General features: G+C 31.9%; 2 protein-coding genes across 3 annotated transcripts; one reads left to right on the top strand and one right to left on the bottom strand.

Moving 5' to 3' along the window:
• The first annotated feature begins 6330 nt into the window (after window positions 1–6330).
• On the top strand, window positions 6331–11621 carry LOC133797537 (jasmonoyl--L-amino acid synthetase JAR4). Of its 2 annotated transcripts, none has more exons than XM_062235463.1 (5): window positions 6331–6528; window positions 7700–8037; window positions 8135–8236; window positions 8448–9232; window positions 10906–11621. In XM_062235463.1, exons 2-5 carry the CDS (start codon window positions 7745–7747, stop codon window positions 11442–11444), a joined length of 1719 nt encoding a protein of 572 aa, XP_062091447.1. In that variant the 5' UTR covers window positions 6331–6528; window positions 7700–7744; the 3' UTR covers window positions 11445–11621. The 2 variants fall into 2 exon arrangements, with proteins under 2 accessions (XP_062091447.1, XP_062091446.1); XM_062235462.1 differs by having other exon boundaries at window positions 6370–6559.
• Window positions 11622–13634: 2013 nt separating this feature from the next.
• Window positions 13635–14429, bottom strand: LOC133795508 (glutathione S-transferase T3-like). The gene is made up of 2 exons (XM_062232958.1): window positions 14139–14429; window positions 13635–14054 (listed from the first exon to the last, which is right to left on the bottom strand). The coding sequence occupies exons 1-2, from the start codon at window positions 14427–14429 to the stop codon at window positions 13635–13637; spliced, it is 711 nt and encodes a 236-aa protein (XP_062088942.1).
• Window positions 14430–19008: the final 4579 nt, after the last annotated feature.

Below are 19008 nucleotides of genomic sequence, written 5' to 3'. Positions count from 1 at the left end.
GCAGACACTCACAGCTTCTTCTACGATGGAGGCAGAGTATATGGTGTGTTATGAGGCTACTTGTCAAGCAATATGGCTGCGGAATTTCATTTCAGCATTGAGTGTTGTAGACTCTATTTCGAGGCCGCTGAAATTGTATTGTGACAACTCCGCAGCAGTAGCTTTCTCTAAGAACACTAGGAGTACTTCTCGCTCAAAGCATATTGATATAAAATACTATTTTGTTAAAGAGAAAGTCGCTGAGTCCCTCATTTCTATTGAGTACACGCCTACCACTAGCATGTTAGCAGACCCACTAACGAAAGGCTTACCTATATGTGTGTTTTTAGAACACGTTGCCCGAATGGGATTGTCAGGAGCCTAGCTTGTTGAGCTCAGTGGGAGTTTTGTTATTTATGTATTGAACATGCTAGTATTTTGTATGGATTGCTTATAGCTTGTGTTTTATTCTGAACATGCATAATGATAATTGAAGCCACTTCTTCTTGTTGCTATAACGTATATATGTTTATATATGTATATACTATTGTTCATCGAAGTGACAGGAACAAAAGAAGATGAATGTGCATAGTCTCAATCAATTGTACCTCATGCATGTTTGGTTTGATAGTTAATGGTTGTTATGATATTTAAATGTCTACAGGGCCAAGTCATATGTAATATTTGTATCCTATCGGTATAATATTATGTATGATTTATTTGATTGACATATATGTGTTAGACAATATTATGGTGGTTTGATTATATTGTCAAAGTGGGAGAATGTTAGAATTTTATATGGACTAATATAATTACAAACATAATTCCATTATCACAATCATTTTCTAGAGTGCCTACGAATAGTTAAAGACCATAATGGGATTGTTAATATTAATCTAATTGCAATTGAGGCACATGGTAGCACCCTAAAGACTATAGGTTGGCCCATTAAACCATAGTCCACCATATTTAATAATATAAGCCCAATAGACCCAATATACCCCTTAGGGTAAGAAGCATAGGAGACATATATATAAAACATATATGTTGTTGGGTGAAATATGCATGTGGTTGTGGTAAGGGTTGCTCTCCATAAGTTCTCTCTTGCATTGCTATTTTCTAATCATCTTTGTGTAGATCGTGAGAGATTCAAAGATGAACATTGGAGACTCAATGTCAGGTATGTTTTATCTCTATATATTCAATTCAATGCTTTAAATAAAATGTGTTATTGGATTATTGTATTATCATATAATGTTGTTTTGAATCTGACTTATGAATTTAATGCTCATAAGATTGTTTACAATTTAACAATTATTACCCAAACAATAATTCAAGCTTAATAGGACAAATGTCAAATTATGGCCGAGAGGATCATATAAATATATATATATATATGTATATTTTTTTTTTCAATAATTGAAATAACTAAGGAGGTTTGGTAGGCTTAGGAAGTAAGTTGTGGTAATCGAATTTATAATCTAGTATGGGATTATGGGATGTGAAAATGATCAAATCTATCACAGAACAAATAGTATATCAATAAAAAGTAATTTAGTATAATTATTGAATTAAAATCAATTTCAAACTATTAAATAAATAAGAAGCATATAGCCTAGCCTGATCGAGCTCACCGGCCTACATAAATTTTTCTATTTCAACTTTATTTCTCAAATTTTACTTTTGGCCAAACCAAAGGTGGATTTTCTATTTTTCTTTTTATAAAAAATTAGAAGTTGCTAATTTTTATTTGGTTTGTGATACAGTTGTCTGTCAACCTTTCAAAGAAAAGCACTCCCTTCTTTCGGGGTCTTATAAGCTTTTCAAACACATACTCATTTGCACTCTATCATTTTCATTATGAATAAAAATAAAATTATTTATGACAAAAAAAAATTAAATGAATAAATAAAAATTATCTACCATAATAATTATCTAGATATTTATATACATATTAAATACAAGCAACATATAATATATATTTGTTTAGTTTTATTTATATAATTTATTAAATTTGTATCATTATCATATTAATTTTTAATAAATAAATAAATAATATTATATATATAAAAATGACATAAACATATTAAATAAAAAATTGAACCAAAATACTGTTTATGATTTTTTAAATTTATATATATAATATGATAATTGTTGACCGCGTTTTTGGCCAACGACGTGAGAACGTCAAAAACGATAAAGCCTTCAAGAGAAATTAAACGACACAGACGGTTTTTGAATAGAAAGTAAATAACACACGCAATTTTTATAGTGGTTCAGCCCCAATATGTTGGTAATAACCTAATCCACTTAGAGTTGTGATTATAGATCTGTACTCAAGATCAGATAAACTGAGCCAACTGAGTTTCTTCAGTACAGATTACAAGAATACAAGAATTCTTTCAGATACAAGCACTTTCTCTCTCTAGAAAACTCAGACCCAAAATTTCCCCAAAAAGTCCCAAAAGAAGAAGAAGCCTCTTTCTGATCCCATAAGCCATATATTTATAGGCTTAGGATCATACATCTGATATTCCATAGAATCAGGATATTTTATTATATTTATTACATTTAAATTACAAAAATATTCAAAATGTAACAGAACACCAAATCTGTGTGGAGAATGAGAGATTTCCGCGTATGCCAAGACCGATTCTTGTTAAAGCCGTTTCTGGGAATCTTGACGTAGTCTGCTCTACCTAGTTGATGAATATCACCTTCTGGTCGGCCATACTTCTGCTGGTCGGACATGAACTTGCTGGTAGGACATGCACTTGCTAGTTGGGCATGTCATATCTCGTCTAACATGGCACTCTGGTCTAGCATGCCATATCTCTCGTCTAACAGGGCACTCTGGTCTAGCATGCCATGTCTCTCGTCTAACATGACACTCTAATCTAGCATGCCATGTCTCTCGTCTAACATGACACTCTGGTCTAATATGCCATGTCTCTCGTCTAACATGGTACTCTGGTCTAGCATGACATTTCTGGGCAGCAATGTCATTCCTGGGCAGCAATGCCACTCCTGGGCAGCAATGTCACTACTGGGCAGTAATGTCACTACTGGTCAGACAAGGTCATGCCTGGTCGGTCATGACACTTTTCAAGCCAGTCAAAATTTTATCACAACTATGAGGAGCCAATATATTTATTGACTATTAATGTGTCTTTTACTGACCATGCACTGCCACTTGTCACCTCTATTGCCACGTCATCGATCTCCAATTTTTGGGGATAACAATAATTTTTTTTAAATAAAAATGATAACTTTTTTAATAAAAATTAAGATTATGTATTATATATTATTATTATAATGATATTTTATATTATTTAAATTTACATTGATATAAGTATTAAATATCTATCTTGTATTTAATATTATTATTATTATATTTAAATTCATATTAATATAATTAGTAAAACAATAGAATTATATATTATTATCATAATAATATTTTATAACATTTAAATTTATATTAATATAGTTAAATATCTAATCTTGTATTATATATTATTATACACTACTACAAATATAGGGTTTTTCTGCTTTTTTTTTCAATCTAAAATAAAAGGCACAGATAAAATGATTGAATGACTCTTAGAAGCTATGTTACTGCGGTTTTTTAAAAAAGCGCAATGTAAAGTAGGAAATGTGGGAAGTGGAAACTTTTTCTATGCGGTTTTCTTAAAAAAAAAGCGCACTCCTCGGGCAGAGAAAATGTTCCAGACCTATATATAAACTCATTCTTCCTCACAAAGTTCGCAGACCTACTTCGTTTCGCGACAAACTTCTTCAGCGACGACGGTATGTCTTTCAACCTTAATCTTAGTATTTTTTTCATCATTTTTAGCTAAATCTTAGTTAAAAACTGAAGTAGATACTTGATATTTGTCTATTTTCAGGTTTTTGGTAGTAAAAATGGTTAGGAATTGGTCGAAAAATTGTCCATTTTCACCGTATTTTTTGCCATACATTGTGTTCTTGAGCTTCAAAATAAGTAATGATCTATTTATCAGTTTTTTTGTTTTTTTTCATCATTATTTTTATAGTTTATTTTGTGTGAAATAGAGAAATAGAAATCAAATTTTTGAGAGGTTTTTCATAAATAATTGATTTGGTTGCTGAATTTTTTTTCTTCATATTTTTCGATGAACAAATCTTAAAAAAATGTTTTTTTTCTTCTTCAAGTTTTCAGATTTTCTTTGTATGCAGCTAGATAAATCTCGAAAAAATACAAAAGTTAAAAAAACATAAAAAACGGACAACCGAGCACAAAGTTTTGAAAAATTGCAATACTTTCCTCTGCGGCTTTTTCAATAAAACTACGGAGACAAATCTTTCTTTCTCTACGGTTTTCGTGGACTTTTCTTTGCACTGGATTACACTGCAGTACCCATTACTAATAAAAACCGCAGTTTATTAAGGAACAAAATTACAGATAAGACTCAATTTTGTAGTAGTGATAATAATAATAATATTTTATAAATTTGAATTTAAGTTTATATTAATATAATTATTATATATATAGTCTTATATTAAATATTATTTTAATAATGATATTTTATAATATTTAAATTTATATTAATATAATTGATAACTATCTATTTTTAAGTTAATTTTAAAGATATATTTAGAATATTCAGTTAAAGTTATCAAAATAATTAATTAAAATCAATAATTTCAGTTATTTACTTACTTTTGATGTAAAAGAGACATACAAATATATTTCACTGTCATTTTAATCGATTCGGTGTATTATAAAACTATATAGTTTAATTAGAAGATTTCATACTTCAAAAGTTTTAAAAGTAATACATTTTTGTACGTTTGTGATTATTATTTTCTTGTTCAGATTTTGAAAATTGTTGTAATATATTAATTAATCTGAATAATAATTGTTTATTTTAAATTACTTATTGTAGTGAAAATATCTTTTTAACATATGAGAGCATCTAATAGATTAAGAAAAGCTAAGTAACACGATTAATCTAACTTACAGCTTGTACAATCTATAAGTACAAAATGATTAAACCAAATCAATTATGTTTGATTTTGCCTTTTCTTTTTCTTTCTAATTTTTAGACAAGCCAAATAGATTTTAACTTCATTCAATAATTAGTCAATAGTTTTTTTTTTCTTTTAAACCCACCAAACAAACACAAACAAAGACTGAATTCAACGATCAATTAATATATTGTTGATAATATTTTAAACAATTTTTCTTTTTCTTTTTTTTAATTAAAAAAAGTTCAAATCTATATATATTTATTTGATTAAGAAAACTGTTAAAGCATACATGTATCAACATAAAGCAATAACACACTAAAATATTTTCCTTCAAAGTGGGACCAGATCAGATCAATGGCTCCCTTGTTTAAAAAATTATAAAAGGATTTTTTTTTTCCTTTTTTTTAGTAAAAAAACCAATGATAAAGTAGTCATTATATTGGTTGAATAAGTAGAATTTCTTCTAACTAACCGAAATCATCGTCCACCTAAGGACATGATTAATGGTTAATCATTTAAGTACATATTTAATAACTAATAAAAAAACAGTATTTGGACAGATCAAAATTATAATATCTAATGATAATAAATTATTGAGATACTAAAGAATACTAAAAAAAATTTAGAAAAATACAATTTTAGTATCTCTAAGACACTTAAAGAAGAGAAACTAAAAAAATTACAATATAAAATTTTATCTACTTTAGATATAAAATCTATCAGTAGAAACTCTATCTCAAACATCATTAGACATGAAACTGCACCCTCTTATGTGTAACTTTCCCTCCAAATTCGATCATCTTATCATGCATAATTTTGTTCTCATATTAAACTACAAAACAAATAGGTAAGTGAGTACATAAACTTAATAAAAAATTAAAATAATGAGTAAAAAAAGCTTAGAATAGGTATTTAAAGTTGTAAAATTAGAAAAAAATATATTTATTTATCATAACTATTGAAAATAAAAGTATTTGGGTAGAGATGATTTTGACTGACTTATCTCCATTTTGTTTATAACTATAAAAGGAACGAAATATATTAAAAACACATTAACTAACATAATTTATTTTTTTCCTGGAAAATACTAATATTTAAAATCATTATTCAATAATATTTATTTTCTCATTTAAAAAAATAAAAATAATATATATACTAATTTCTAGAAATTTAGAAGAGCATAACCGTCAATTCAGGCCAGCGGTTCTGAGCATTGCCACCACCGTCCTCCTGTTCAAGTTGTTCAAAGCCGAAAAAAATATGGGTAGGATCGTAATTTCGAATATAATAAATAAAAAAGAGAGAAGAGAGAAAAGAGAGAGAGAGTTAAGTATGGACGGCATTGGGTGACGCCTATAAATAACTCGACACCCGATGTGGGAATCTATAGTGTAATCCTCAACTAAATAGAGCTCAACCATTGGAGGCTAATGAAAATACTAAATTAAATTTATTGTACTATATATTTACATCCCACTCTCTCTCTAAACGTGTAGTGAGATAAAAGGAGGAGAAGAGCTTGGAGTTGCATAGAAGTTGGTAATTTTGTTTACCTTTTCCTTTCACCACTGTACGTTGTCTCTGAGCTCATCATCATCGTCTTCTTATTCTTGCTCAGTGTTTTGGGTCACACTTGTTACTTTCTCCTCTTTCTGTCTATTTTTGTCTGTCGGTTTCTGAGTTTGACATTTTCCGTGATTGAGTTTAGTTAAATGCTGTTATTGTTAATGGTGCTCAATCTCATACTTTGAATTAGTCAGTTGGAGGGGGAGAAAATAATGTATCAGAAAAGAAAAAACAGGGGCGGGTTCTGTTCTGTTCTGTTTGGATAATTCTATTTCATTTTCATTTTCCTCCATTTTGGGATTTTCCCGCAACCCAAACAGTCTTTTCTTAGAGTGGGTTTTCTTTGTTTCGAAGTTATGGATTGGGTTCTGTAGTTTTCTCTGTGATCTTTGCTTTTTTTTTTTTCATTTCTTTTATATTGACAAGGTTGTTCTGTTTTTCCATTTCGGCTTAATCTGTTATTGTTTGATCTTTTGTTCGACAACTTTTCCTGTTAGGGGTGTTCGTTTTTCACGTGGATTGATTTTCATTTGTATTTTTTTTTCAATAACTTTTTCTGTTCAAAATTTTAAATCCCTATTGGATGAAAGCTGGATTTTTTGCTTTGAAGAGCAAGCTTCTTCTTTCCCCCTTTTTTTTTTTTTTTTTTTTCATTTTATGGATTACAGCTTTCAACGTGTTTATTCTTAATTCTTATCTGATTTTCAAGTTGACTAAACTTGTTATGGTTTTAACTTCATCTTTAATTTGGTTCTTGGAACATAATTGCAAAGAATTATTGAAAGTTTTGACTACGTTGACTGCCGTCAAGAAAAGATGAAAGCTTCAAAAGCTTTCTCAAAGGTTTTCAGTGCTTTTGAAAGTTGCCCTTCACTTCATCGATTTCATGATTTTTATTTTTTTTTCGGCAAATTGAAACCATATGTTTCTTTTTTTGGCTGTAATAGTATATCAACTATGAATATAAAGAGATATTCCAATTGTTCAAGTGGGTCATTTTTGTTTGTTGATATATATTTCAGGACGCCTTTTAGGACTATAGAAGATTTACTTTTATTGGGAACCATAGAAATTAGCTGTTTCGGTATTGGTACATAGTTTGATTGGTTAATACTGATTGACTTTATTTTTTTTCCCATTCAAGAAAATTCACAATTCAGTCATTCTGTTGTTCTGAGACTACATAACGATGTTGGAAAGGATGGAAGAATTCAACGGTGACAAAGTCATTGAAGAATTTGAAGCCTTAACTGCAGACGCTGAGAGGGTTCAAAAGGAGACTCTCAAGCAGATTTTGGAAGAAAATGAATCAGCGGAGTACTTGCAGAATTGGGGACTCAATGGAAGAACTGATCCGGAGAGTTACAAAACTTGTGTTCCTATTGTTACTCACAAGGAGCTTGAGCCTTATATACTGAGAATTGCTGATGGGGAAACCGCACCTATGCTCACTGGAAAACCCATCCCTACTATCTCACTAAGGTAACTGTTAGCTACTTTTTTTTTTACTTTTGACTCAGTATTTTTAAAGTTTTTGCTACTGAAGTTACAGTTCTGATAAATTTTTAATTATTTCTAGCTCTGGAACTACTGGAGGAAGGCCTAAGTATGTACCTTTCAACGATGAATTGATGGATTCAACCATGCAGATATATAGGACTTCTTTTGCCTTTAGAAACAGGTACTAGTATTACAACTTCTGTTTGCATTTTTCTCAACCAACTATCTGTGATTCTATTCATTGTTCGCTTTTTATTCCCTTTTACGGGTGAGAAAAATCACTAATCATGTGATACATGTGATATTTTGGTGGATAAAGTATACGAATATTTTTTCCTCCAAAAGGGATATAGATGCTAATCTTATATTTATATATAAATTCCTTTGTGCAGAGAATTTCCTATTAGGAATGGAAAGGCTTTGCAGTTTATATACAGCAGCAGGCAGTTCAAGACTAATGGGGGTCTGCTTGCAGGAACAGCTACCACTAATGTTTTCCGAAACTCACAGTATAAGAAAACAATGAGGGCAATTCAGTCCCAGTGTTGCAGCCCCGATGAAGTGATATTTGGTCCTGATTTCCGCCAATCTCTTTACTGCCACTTTCTGTGTGGACTAATATTCCGTGATGAAATTCAGTTGATATCTTCAACATTTGCACATAGCATAGTCCACTCATTTAGAACCTTAGAAGAGGACTGGGAGGAACTCTGTACTAACATTCGAGATGGAGTCCTAAGCAGCTGGATTACTGCTCCATCAGTTCGAACTGCCATGGGGAAGTTGCTTAGGCCAAATCCTGAATTGGCCGACTTGATCTATGAAAAGTGTTCTAGTTTGAGTAACTGGTATGGACTAGTACCAGCTCTTTTTCCCAATGTAAAATACATTTATGGGATCATGACAGGGTCAATGGAGCCTTACTTGAAGAAGCTGAGGCACTATGCAGGGGAGGTTCCTCTTCTAAGTGCTGATTATGGATCTTCTGAAGGATGGATTGGAGCCAATGTCAACCCAAAATTACCTCCTGAGTTGGTGACTTATGTGGTTCTTCCTAACATTGGATATTTTGAGTTCATCCCTATAAATGATAACATGGGTACAGAGGCAAGGCCATTGGGTCTCACTGAGGTCCAGATTGGTGAAGAGTACGAGATTCTTGTCACTAATTATGCAGGTACTTTATTATCTGAACATTTTTTTCAATAGACTAAAAAGTATTCTTCCTTTTCAACATCTTCATACTTGGTTCCCTTTAATTAAGAAAAAACAAATATGTCATTTATTTTATTTACTTCCAACCATTTTTCTATTATTGGTGGCACCCGTTAATTTGAACTTGATATCACCTAGAAACTCACCGAGTTGCTTTAAATGCCCCCCCATGTGTATCCTTGAGTTGGGGAGCAGAGTTTCCATTTTTGTCTAGTACTCCCTCCTCTCCATACAATAGTACATCCTCTAAATTATTATTTTGGGTTTTCTGTAGTCTTGGGAGTTGATTCTCAATTAGCTAATTGACACGACTAAACCAGCTGGATTCGACACTTGCTTCCAAAATTATTTTATGAACAGAATAATCTTCTGAAACAGTGTCAAAACTTTTAAAATAATTAGCGTTTTAGTAAAGATTCCTCTACTATTTGCCTTCTTGAGTTGAGTTGCATATGGCATAAGTATTGTTTACTATATGTTGCAAACATTACAGGAAAGCACAAATGCCCATGTGAAAACTGCTCTAATATAAAATATCTTCATATCTCTATACACTGCTTTCTGTTTGTGCGACCATCTTATGTACATACCGGAGCATTTTTTTTTTTGGCGGGGGGGTGGGGAATGAGGTAGACACGTTTGTTTTTAATGTTTAGCATACATTTTATTATATTCTATGTCAAGTTGCACATAATATATACACTTTTCTTTTCTTTTCTTTAGTTGTTTTTTTTATTAATTGTGACCATTTCAAATCCTAGCATTAAATGCCTAACGGAAAATGTTTTTTTAACGTTTTATAAAAAAAAAAAAACTTTTTTTTAATGATAATCATAATCATAACTTTGTCTAGAACTAAAAGAGGGATTTCATTTTATAGATGCTAAGGTTAGCTTAATATGAGAACTTTACAGTTATTCCATGGCTAGGCTTAAGTTACCCTTTCATGTATTATTGGCTATTTAATTTATGCCTTTAGTCTTCTTGAAACTGCATCTTTAGTAAGTCAATGGTCCAACTTTTTCAGCCTTTGGAAAATCATTGTGTGAAAATGTAGTAACATGTTTCTGAGGTAAGGTAGGGCTTTCTGGTCATTTTGTCATACATGTGCTATGACCCTTTCCCTTGCCCACCCTTTCTCTCTCTCTATTAATTATATATTTATTTGCATCAAAAAGTGTGGAAGTAGTAATGGAGCAGGTAGTAGTACATACATAGTGACTTTCATAGTCAATAACCACGTATCATTAATGTTAAAACAGGATATTAAACCTTCTTTTGGGGGACTAACCTAGTTTTCCCAGTGTAGCTAAATTTAGATATGAGCATGGACAGTGATGGAAACCAACAACCATATTAAATTGTTGGAGTCTTGTTTGCAACAGGTTCTTAGTATAATTTGCCATGTCAGATGTTCTATGGTGAGAAACCAACAGGGAACACCACATTAAGTAAATGCCTTGAATAATGGCTTTTCATAATTTGGATATCCTGATAGTTAGATTTTCAGTGTGTCAGACAAAGAAAGCAAAAAATAGACGACATTATGATGTCAAAAAGAGACTCTATCAGCATCCATTAAGTCAACTTTTCCCACTGTTTTCTTACCAAACTTTTTACTCTATTGTTATGCAGGTTTGTATCGGTATAGGCTGGGCGATGTAGTGAAGGTAATGGGGTTCCATAACTCAACTCCTGAGCTCAAATTCATCTGCCGCAGAAATCTTTTGCTCACAGTCAACATCGACAAGAACACTGAGAAAGATTTGCAGCTAGCTGTGGAAGAAGCTGCCAAGCTGCTAGCTGGCGAGAAATTAGACTTGGTTGACTTCACTAGTCATGTTGATATGTCCACTAATCCTGGCCATTATGTCATTTTCTGGGAGCTAAGTGGTGAGGCCAGGCAGGAAGTTCTTGGCGAATGCTGCAACTGTTTGGACCAATCTTTCGTGGATGCAGGCTATATTAGCTCGCGCAAGGTCAACACCATTGGTGCTCTTGAACTTCGTATTGTTCGAAAGGGAACCTTTCAGAAGTTAATGGACCATTACTTAGCATTAGGCTCTGCTGTTAGCCAGTTTAAGACACCTCGGTATGTTGGACTAACAAACAATGCGGTTTTGCAAATCTTGTGCTCCAATGTTGTTAACAGCTACTTCAGTACTGCTTATTAAGTATAATAGATATGGAAATTGCAGCTTTCCGGTCCACCATATTAATCCAATCTAGCTTTAGCCTTGTTGTAGTATTTCTTTTTTGATATATATGTCCATCAATCTGCTGCATCTAAATAAATTGGTGTCATTTTCTGCTCAAATAGTATAGAATAAAGATTCAAGTTTCTCTCTGCTTGCTTTCTGTCTTTTATGGACGTTTGTTCGTAGCAAAATCCTCTTACCTTTTAGGAATATAAGGGTATCAATGTACTCTTATGTCAAATAATGTCCCCCAACTTTTTAGGGGCTCAAAAACTTTGACTTGTTGTAGCAGTAGTATAGTTGTGTGTGGGGTTAGGGGGTGGCCCATGTTGATCGATCTCTACTATTAGATTTATTTTCAGAAAGAATTGGCAATGAAGAGCTCATCTCTCCACATGTTATGCTGGTGGGAACTAGACATTACATGTACACTATGGCTATGCCTTTTTTTTTTTATTATTGGTTTAGTTGAGATATGGCAAATGTGGACCACATGAATGGCTAATGAGGAGAGTAGAGGATCATCAGCCTTTAGTATATTAAGTTCAAAATTAATCCTAAAATAATTGCTATTTGACAATGATTCCTCTCACACCCAATCCCACACGGCTTAAATTATGTCGTTTTGTTAATTGAAATCAAACATAAACAAACAAAAGTTGCACCAAATTTTCACCCATCAAGTATAAACTATACATATTAGTATATTATTATATTTATATCATATATAATCATTACATATATATATATATTCACTTGTAGTTTTGTTGGGGACTTTTTCTTATTTAATTAGAAGGTGAGAATAGGTTTGTTTGGCAGTGGTAGAAGATAAATTACTTGATTCTTTTATCATTATTATATTTGATAATAAAACAAGTTTAAGTGGATCAATACAATTGTATTCATCTTTCTTTTTTAATTAAAATTTTATATATTTAAGATCTTTGTACTTAGGGCCTTAAGTTTGGGCTTGACCTGACCTCTTAGTCTAGTCTAAGGTTGTCCCTCAATTTAACCACATACCATATATATACGTGGTGTTAATTTTTTTTTTTCTAAACATCCTGCTGTACTTTAGGCCTTGGAATAGACGTGAGATTTTTATTATGTGATAATTAACAACACTTTGATTGAAGTAAATATGATATAAACCAAAAATTAAGTGGCACTTTAGGGCTGTAATGTAATTGTGAAGAAATAATGGCGTTGGAGACATTTTCTAAGGCCATCTGCAATGTAATACCAAAAATTTATATTTGATGTTGTTGTATCTCCAATATAACATTATATGACTGGATTTTGTTGTGTTTGCTACCGTACACAACATATATGTCGTGTACTGTAGCACACAGTATTTTTTTTTCTTTTTTATAAATTTTATTATATATATTTATATTATTATTTATATATATTTATATTATTATATATATAATTTAGAATTTAGTTTATTATGTGGAGATTAAATTGTATATACCACAAATTATTTTTTTTAATTATAATTTAAATAAAACATTATTAAATATTTGTATTTTTTTTTTAATATTATACAATACAAACATTACAAATTTAAAGATACATTAAAAAAATTAAAATTGAACACATTAAACATCACATTCTCATTATAATCAACAGTACACATTCTCAACATTCACAATCACATTACAATTTTTTTTAATATTAATCATAGTAATGCATACGAAACATACCCAAAATTATATAATAAAACATTATAAACTTAAATCATAGTCAATGTTACACAATAAAAATATTACAAACTTAAACATACATTGAAAAATTAAAATTAAACACGCCAAAATCAAACGGAAAGCAATAACATAGAAATGAACCTTATGAGATACAAAGACAACAATTCAATAATGTGGAAAATTATTCCCTGTTCCGCCAAGATAGTCAAAATATGGACTATAATCTTGTGAATCATTTTCAGATCTTTCACCTTGATCTTGAGATCGTTGCCCTTCATCTTGAGCACTTTGTCCTTGATATTGAGATGTTCGATATTGTGATCCCTGATATTGAGATCCTTCTCCTTGTTCTCCAACTTCGGATGTTCGTGCTCTTTCTCTGTAAATTCTTCTTTTTTCGCTTTGAATGTATTGGCGAAACTCTGGATCGGATATAGAATCCAAATCCATGAATAAAATTTTATTTTTCAGTCTTTCTTTTATGACGTTCATTTCTATCTGTGTTACTCTTTTCAATAACTTGAATGAGTTTTTTACTTTGCTCCATTAGTTTGTTAAATTGATCATCACCTAATTGTTTTGCCTTTGCTTTTTTCACACCAATAGGTCTTTCAGTTGAATTAGTAATGATTTCCTCATTATTTATATTAAGATCAAATGAACTCATACCGGTGGATGTTGATGTCGGAGAATCAAAATTGTGAGATGATGATTTGGACGAAGTAAAATTAGGACCATCTTGTTGGAATCTACTTGGTGCATTGATGTTGTCATCACTTGTAAATTTCTGAATGTGTTTGAGGATGGGCCACACATGATCAAATTTGAAGCCTTTGCTATATATTTTTTCTTGGGCTAATAACATCTTCGCTTGATTTAACTATTAAAACATAAATAAAATAATGGTGTCAATAAAATTTAAAAACAATTTAGTAACAATAAGTAAATTATAACAAACACTTACAATATCTTCTTGTGAAGCACCACTTGGATTTTTATTTTGGATTTGGTTGATGCATCCCTTTAATTTTGCAACTGCACCAATAATGGTAGTCATTCGAGTTTGCAAAGATCTTCTTGGTCGAGGTTGATTACTAAACTTTCCATTCTTGTAGCACTCTGATTCAACTCTTGCCCAAAAACTGTTACCTGATTGGTTTCTTCCTATGATTGGATCTTGACAAATGTCAATATATACATGGCACAAGTGCATATCTTCCTTAAGTGAGTATGAAGCAGTGCAACTGGAAGACATTTTGGAAGAAAATGTAGTTGTTTTGAAAATATGTTGAAGAGATGTGATCAGTTTGAATGAGTAGTGTGGAAGAGGTAATCCGTTTGAATGAGTAGTGTGGGATTATATAGGGATGAAAAAGCTACATAAGATTTGATTTCTTATCTTCTGATTTTGGATTCAGAAGATAAGATGTGATTTGACAACACAATGCAACGGTTAAGATTGTGGTCAATTTATTTCAGCGGCAAAGATTAATCCGTGAGATTTCTTATCTTCTGATTTTGGATTCAGACGATAAGATGTGATTTGACAACAAAATGCAACGGTTGAGATTGTGGTCAATTTATTTCAGCGACCAAGATTAATCCGTGAGATTTCTTATCTTCTGATTTTGGATTCAGAAGATAAGGACATTTACACTATAAAACATGAATATCACACATGATATAGGGTACACCAAAAAATATATATACAGTTTAACTTTGATAAAATATGAATTCTTATCCTGGTAGTTCATCTTATTTATCATCATCTTCTTCAGATGATGACTATTATGATGATATACAAATGCAAGTAGTAGGTCAAATTACTACTAACAACAATTTTTGCGTTGCTCAACACCAAAAAAACAAAGGCTCATGTTGAGGCTCGATTCCTGGTCATATAGTTATCAACCGTGACCGGGAAAGTGCTGATCGCAATCTCTTCAACGACTATTTTGCAAAGAATCCTCGATTTACCGATTTGATGTTTCGCTGAAGATTTCGAATGGGTCGTCCTTTATTCCTTCATATTTTGGATGCTATACAAAGACATGACAATTACTTCATCCAGTGAAGGGATGGAATGGGTAAACTCGGGTTATCAGGTTTGCAAAAAGTAACAGCTGTATTTCGAATGTTGGCGTATGGTGTACCAGCAGATGCTACCGATGAATACATCAAAATAGGAGAATCTACAACTATAGAAAGCTTGAAGCGATTTTGTTGTGCTGTTTTCGAGGTGTTTGGAGCCCGCTATCTCCGATCACCTAACGCTGATGATGTTGCAAGACTATTCCACATTGGTGAACGTCGAGGTTTTTCAGGAATGTTGAGAAGTTTAGAATGTATGCATTGGAAATGGAAAAATTGCCCAACTGCTTGGGGAGGACAATATGCCGGTCGTAGTGGGTCCCCAACTATTATTCTTGAAGTTGTAGCTGACTATGATCTGTGGATATGGCATGCATATTTTGGTTTACCAGGATCTAATAATGACATTAATGTGTTGGAGGCATCCCATCTTTTTGCTAATCTTGCTGAAGGTATTGCTCCACTTGATAATTATGTTATTAAAGGAAAAGAGTATAATATGGGTTATTATTTAGCTGATGGTATATATCCAAAATGGTCTACTCTTGTTCAAAGTATTCATGATCCACGTTATCCAAAAAAGAAATTATTTGCAATGAAACAAGAAGCATGTAGAAAAGATGTGGAACGTGCATTTGGAGTACTGCAGTCTAGATTTGCAATTATTGCTGGACCGGCACGTCTTTGGTATAAAAAAGTATTACATGATATAATGACTTCAAGTATTATTATGCATAATATGATAATTGAAGATGAACGTGATATTAATGCATCAATTGAAGAGCGAGTCGAAGTGCCAAGTCCAGAAGTTCAGATGGTAGAAGATGATAATGCTCAGTTTCAAGAATTTCTTACTAGACATAGAAAAATCAAGGATAAGGAAGCTCACATTGAGCTTCGAAATGCATTGATTGAGCACTTGTGGGACGAATATGGTAACTCACAAAATTAAAATATATTTTTTCAAGTGTGTCTTTTAGGTTTAATTTAATCTAATGTAATGTAATATATTTTTTTTTCCATGAATGTAATATTTTTTCTCTAGTGGTGTAATCTTTATGTTGACCGCGTTTTTGGCCAACGACGTGTAGACGTCAAAACGACATAAACCTTCAAGAGAAATTAACGACACAGATGATTTTTATAGTGGTTCAGCCCCAATGTGTTGGTAATAGCCTAATTCACTTAGAGTTGTGATTATAGATCTACACTCAAGATCAGATGAATCTGAGTCAACTGAGTTTCTTCAGTGCAGATTACAAGAATACAAGAATTCTCTCAAGATACAAGTACTCTCTCTCTAGAAAATTAGAATTCGAATCAAAAGTCCTTTTTATGATGCCATAAGCCTTGTATTTATAGGCTCAGGATCGTACAGATGATGTCCCTCATAATCGGGATATTTTGTTATTCTCATTATATTTAATTTACAATAATATTCAAAATATAACGATACACTATATTTATGGGGTAATTTGAGAGATTCCCGCGCAAGCCAAGACCGATTCTTGTTGAAGCCGTTTCTTGGATCTCTTGCGTAGCCCTGCTCTGTCTAGTCGATTCATATCACATTCAGGCTGGTCGGCCAAACCTTCACTGGGCGAACAGGCTCCTGACTGGGCAGACATGCACCTGACTGGGCAGACATGCACTTGATTGGGCAGACATGCACTTGGCTGGTCGGACATGCACTTGGCTGGTCGGACATGGTCATGACCGCTCGGCCAAGGTCATGCCTGGGCAGATAAACATGTGACTGATCGGACAAGGCCATGCTTGGGCAGACAAACATGTGACTAATCAGACAAGGTCATGCCTGGTCGGTCATGACACTTGACTGGCAAGTCAAAATTATTCACTGGTCTACTGAGTCACTCCTAAGCCTGATCTCCCAATCATTCCTTGCCATTTTTCATTTCTATTGCCACGTCATTGTTTTCAAATTTTGGGGATAACACTTTATGTTACTACATGCAATATGATTTTTTAATTTATCGATTTTAATTATTTATATAGTATTATTGTCATGTAATTAATGAGTAGTTTTATTTAAAATATTAATTAGATATAATAATTGTGATAATTTTGATAAATTAATATAATAATAAAAAGAATATTCAATTTATTTAAAAAAATAATATAATAATAAAGATTTTTTTTTTGTGTGTAGCTTTTAGTGTTGTGATTGAAGTGAAAATAGTTTTTGACACCAAATTTGATGTTGGTGTGACACCAAATTTAGTATCAAGGTTGGAGATGCTCTAAGTATTATGAATATTAGCTACTAGACCCTTTAAAAAAAAAACAAAAAAACTTGTACATATATATTAGCTACTAGCTAGTCTAGTAGGTTAGATTTGTATAAGTGTAATTACTAATGAGTAAAATTCTAGCCCTGTTTTACCTTTTTGTTGTCCTTATCTCACTTTACTTGTTGTTTCTTCTTCTTCTTCTTTTTATATAAAAAATCTTTTGCTTACAATTTTTTTATATAAATGACTTCATACAAATATTTTAGTCTTTTATCATCATTTTGTGTTATTTTTTGCATTATAGTTTGTTTATATATTTTATCTTGAGCTTCAGAATTTAAGTTTATTTTAGAAATTAATTTAATTATTATTCTTTTCACATTTAGTCATAGAACTAATTACTACCAAAAAAGGCAAATTATTATTATTAAAAAAAATAACAAATACAACCATTATATTAATATATATAGGAAGTTTCTATTGTCTCGATATACTTTTGTCATCATCAATGAACGTTTTTATTTTTGACATGTGAAAAAATTATAATTTAAATTTTTTTATAAGACAGTGTGCAATATAGTTATTTAGAATCTGCCACCAGTTTTTATAAAATTCTGAATAATTTACGGTGCCCAAAACATGTTCCAAAACAAATTATCTCACCTGCATATAAAACAAGCTTCAAAAAACATATTTTATGTTTTCGGTATTGTAAATTATTCAGAATTTCAGAAAAATTTGTGGGAGGTTCTAAATAACTATATTGTGCACCGTCTTTTAAAATAATAGATTGTAACCTATTTATGTGTCGAAAACACAAAAAAAAATTATTTTTAAGCTTGTTTTATACACTCGTAAAACAAATGGTTTTGAAGTCTGTTTTCGGCACGCTAAATTATTCAGAATTTTCTAGAAACTGTTGAGTCTAGTTTATGTCATGTTTAGGTGGTGTTTTAGGTAGTCTTTTATGTCATTTTTCTTTCATTTAGTGCAGATTTATGCTTTTATTTGTTTATTTTTGCAGTTTTTGTAAATAAAAGAGAAGAAATATTCAAGTTTCGATGATATTTTTGACAAAGGATGGAACTTAGCGTGATTTGGAGGTGTTGGTAATTTTTCGGGCTTAAAAATGCATGAGTTGAAAAATTGCTTAAGAGCCGCGGCATGAGTGCTTTGGAGTCGCGGCCAGCCCTCTAAACAAAATCATTGATTTGGAGGAGAGACTTAGGCCGCGACATGAGCCGCGGCATAGAAGGGCTGAATCCCAGAAATCAGAGACACGGGCCGCGACATGGTGCGTGTTGAGCCGCGGCCCGCCTCTTCTAAAATTGAAAAAATTAGGTTTTATAAGAAAAGAAAGGAGAGAAAAAAAATATAGAAGGGGAGAGTCTTGGAGGCTGAAGGAGGCTTGGAGAATTCTCAATTGTTTACTTTTCATCTATTTTCTTTATGTTATTTTTAAATTTCGTTGCGATTAGAATTACAATTATG

The sequence above is a fragment of the Humulus lupulus genome, chromosome 8 (genome assembly GCF_963169125.1).
Source record: "Humulus lupulus chromosome 8, drHumLupu1.1, whole genome shotgun sequence".
NCBI lineage: Eukaryota > Viridiplantae > Streptophyta > Magnoliopsida > Rosales > Cannabaceae > Humulus > Humulus lupulus.
Note: the sequence above shows the minus strand (reverse complement) of the source record. Positions and strands in the feature narration are given on the sequence as shown.

What these genes read in the sequence shown, in the direction of transcription:
- LOC133797537 (XM_062235463.1), top strand. Translation starts at nt 7,745, where the DNA reads ATGTTGGAAAGGATGGAAGAATTCAACGGTGACAAAGTCATTGAAGAA. An exon ending in ATCCCTACTATCTCACTAAG is followed by an intron (nt 8,038 to 8,134) that starts GTAACTGTTAGC and finishes AATTATTTCTAG; the next exon opens with CTCTGGAACTACTGGAGGAA. An exon ending in TCTTGTCACTAATTATGCAG is followed by an intron (nt 9,233 to 10,905) that starts GTACTTTATTAT and finishes ATTGTTATGCAG; the next exon opens with GTTTGTATCGGTATAGGCTG.
- LOC133795508 (XM_062232958.1), bottom strand. Translation starts at nt 14,429, where the DNA reads ATGTCTTCCAGTTGCACTGCTTCATACTCACTTAAGGAAGATATGCAC. An exon ending in GTGCTTCACAAGAAGATATT is followed by an intron (nt 14,055 to 14,138) that starts GTAAGTGTTTGT and finishes ATGTTTTAATAG; the next exon opens with TTAAATCAAGCGAAGATGTT.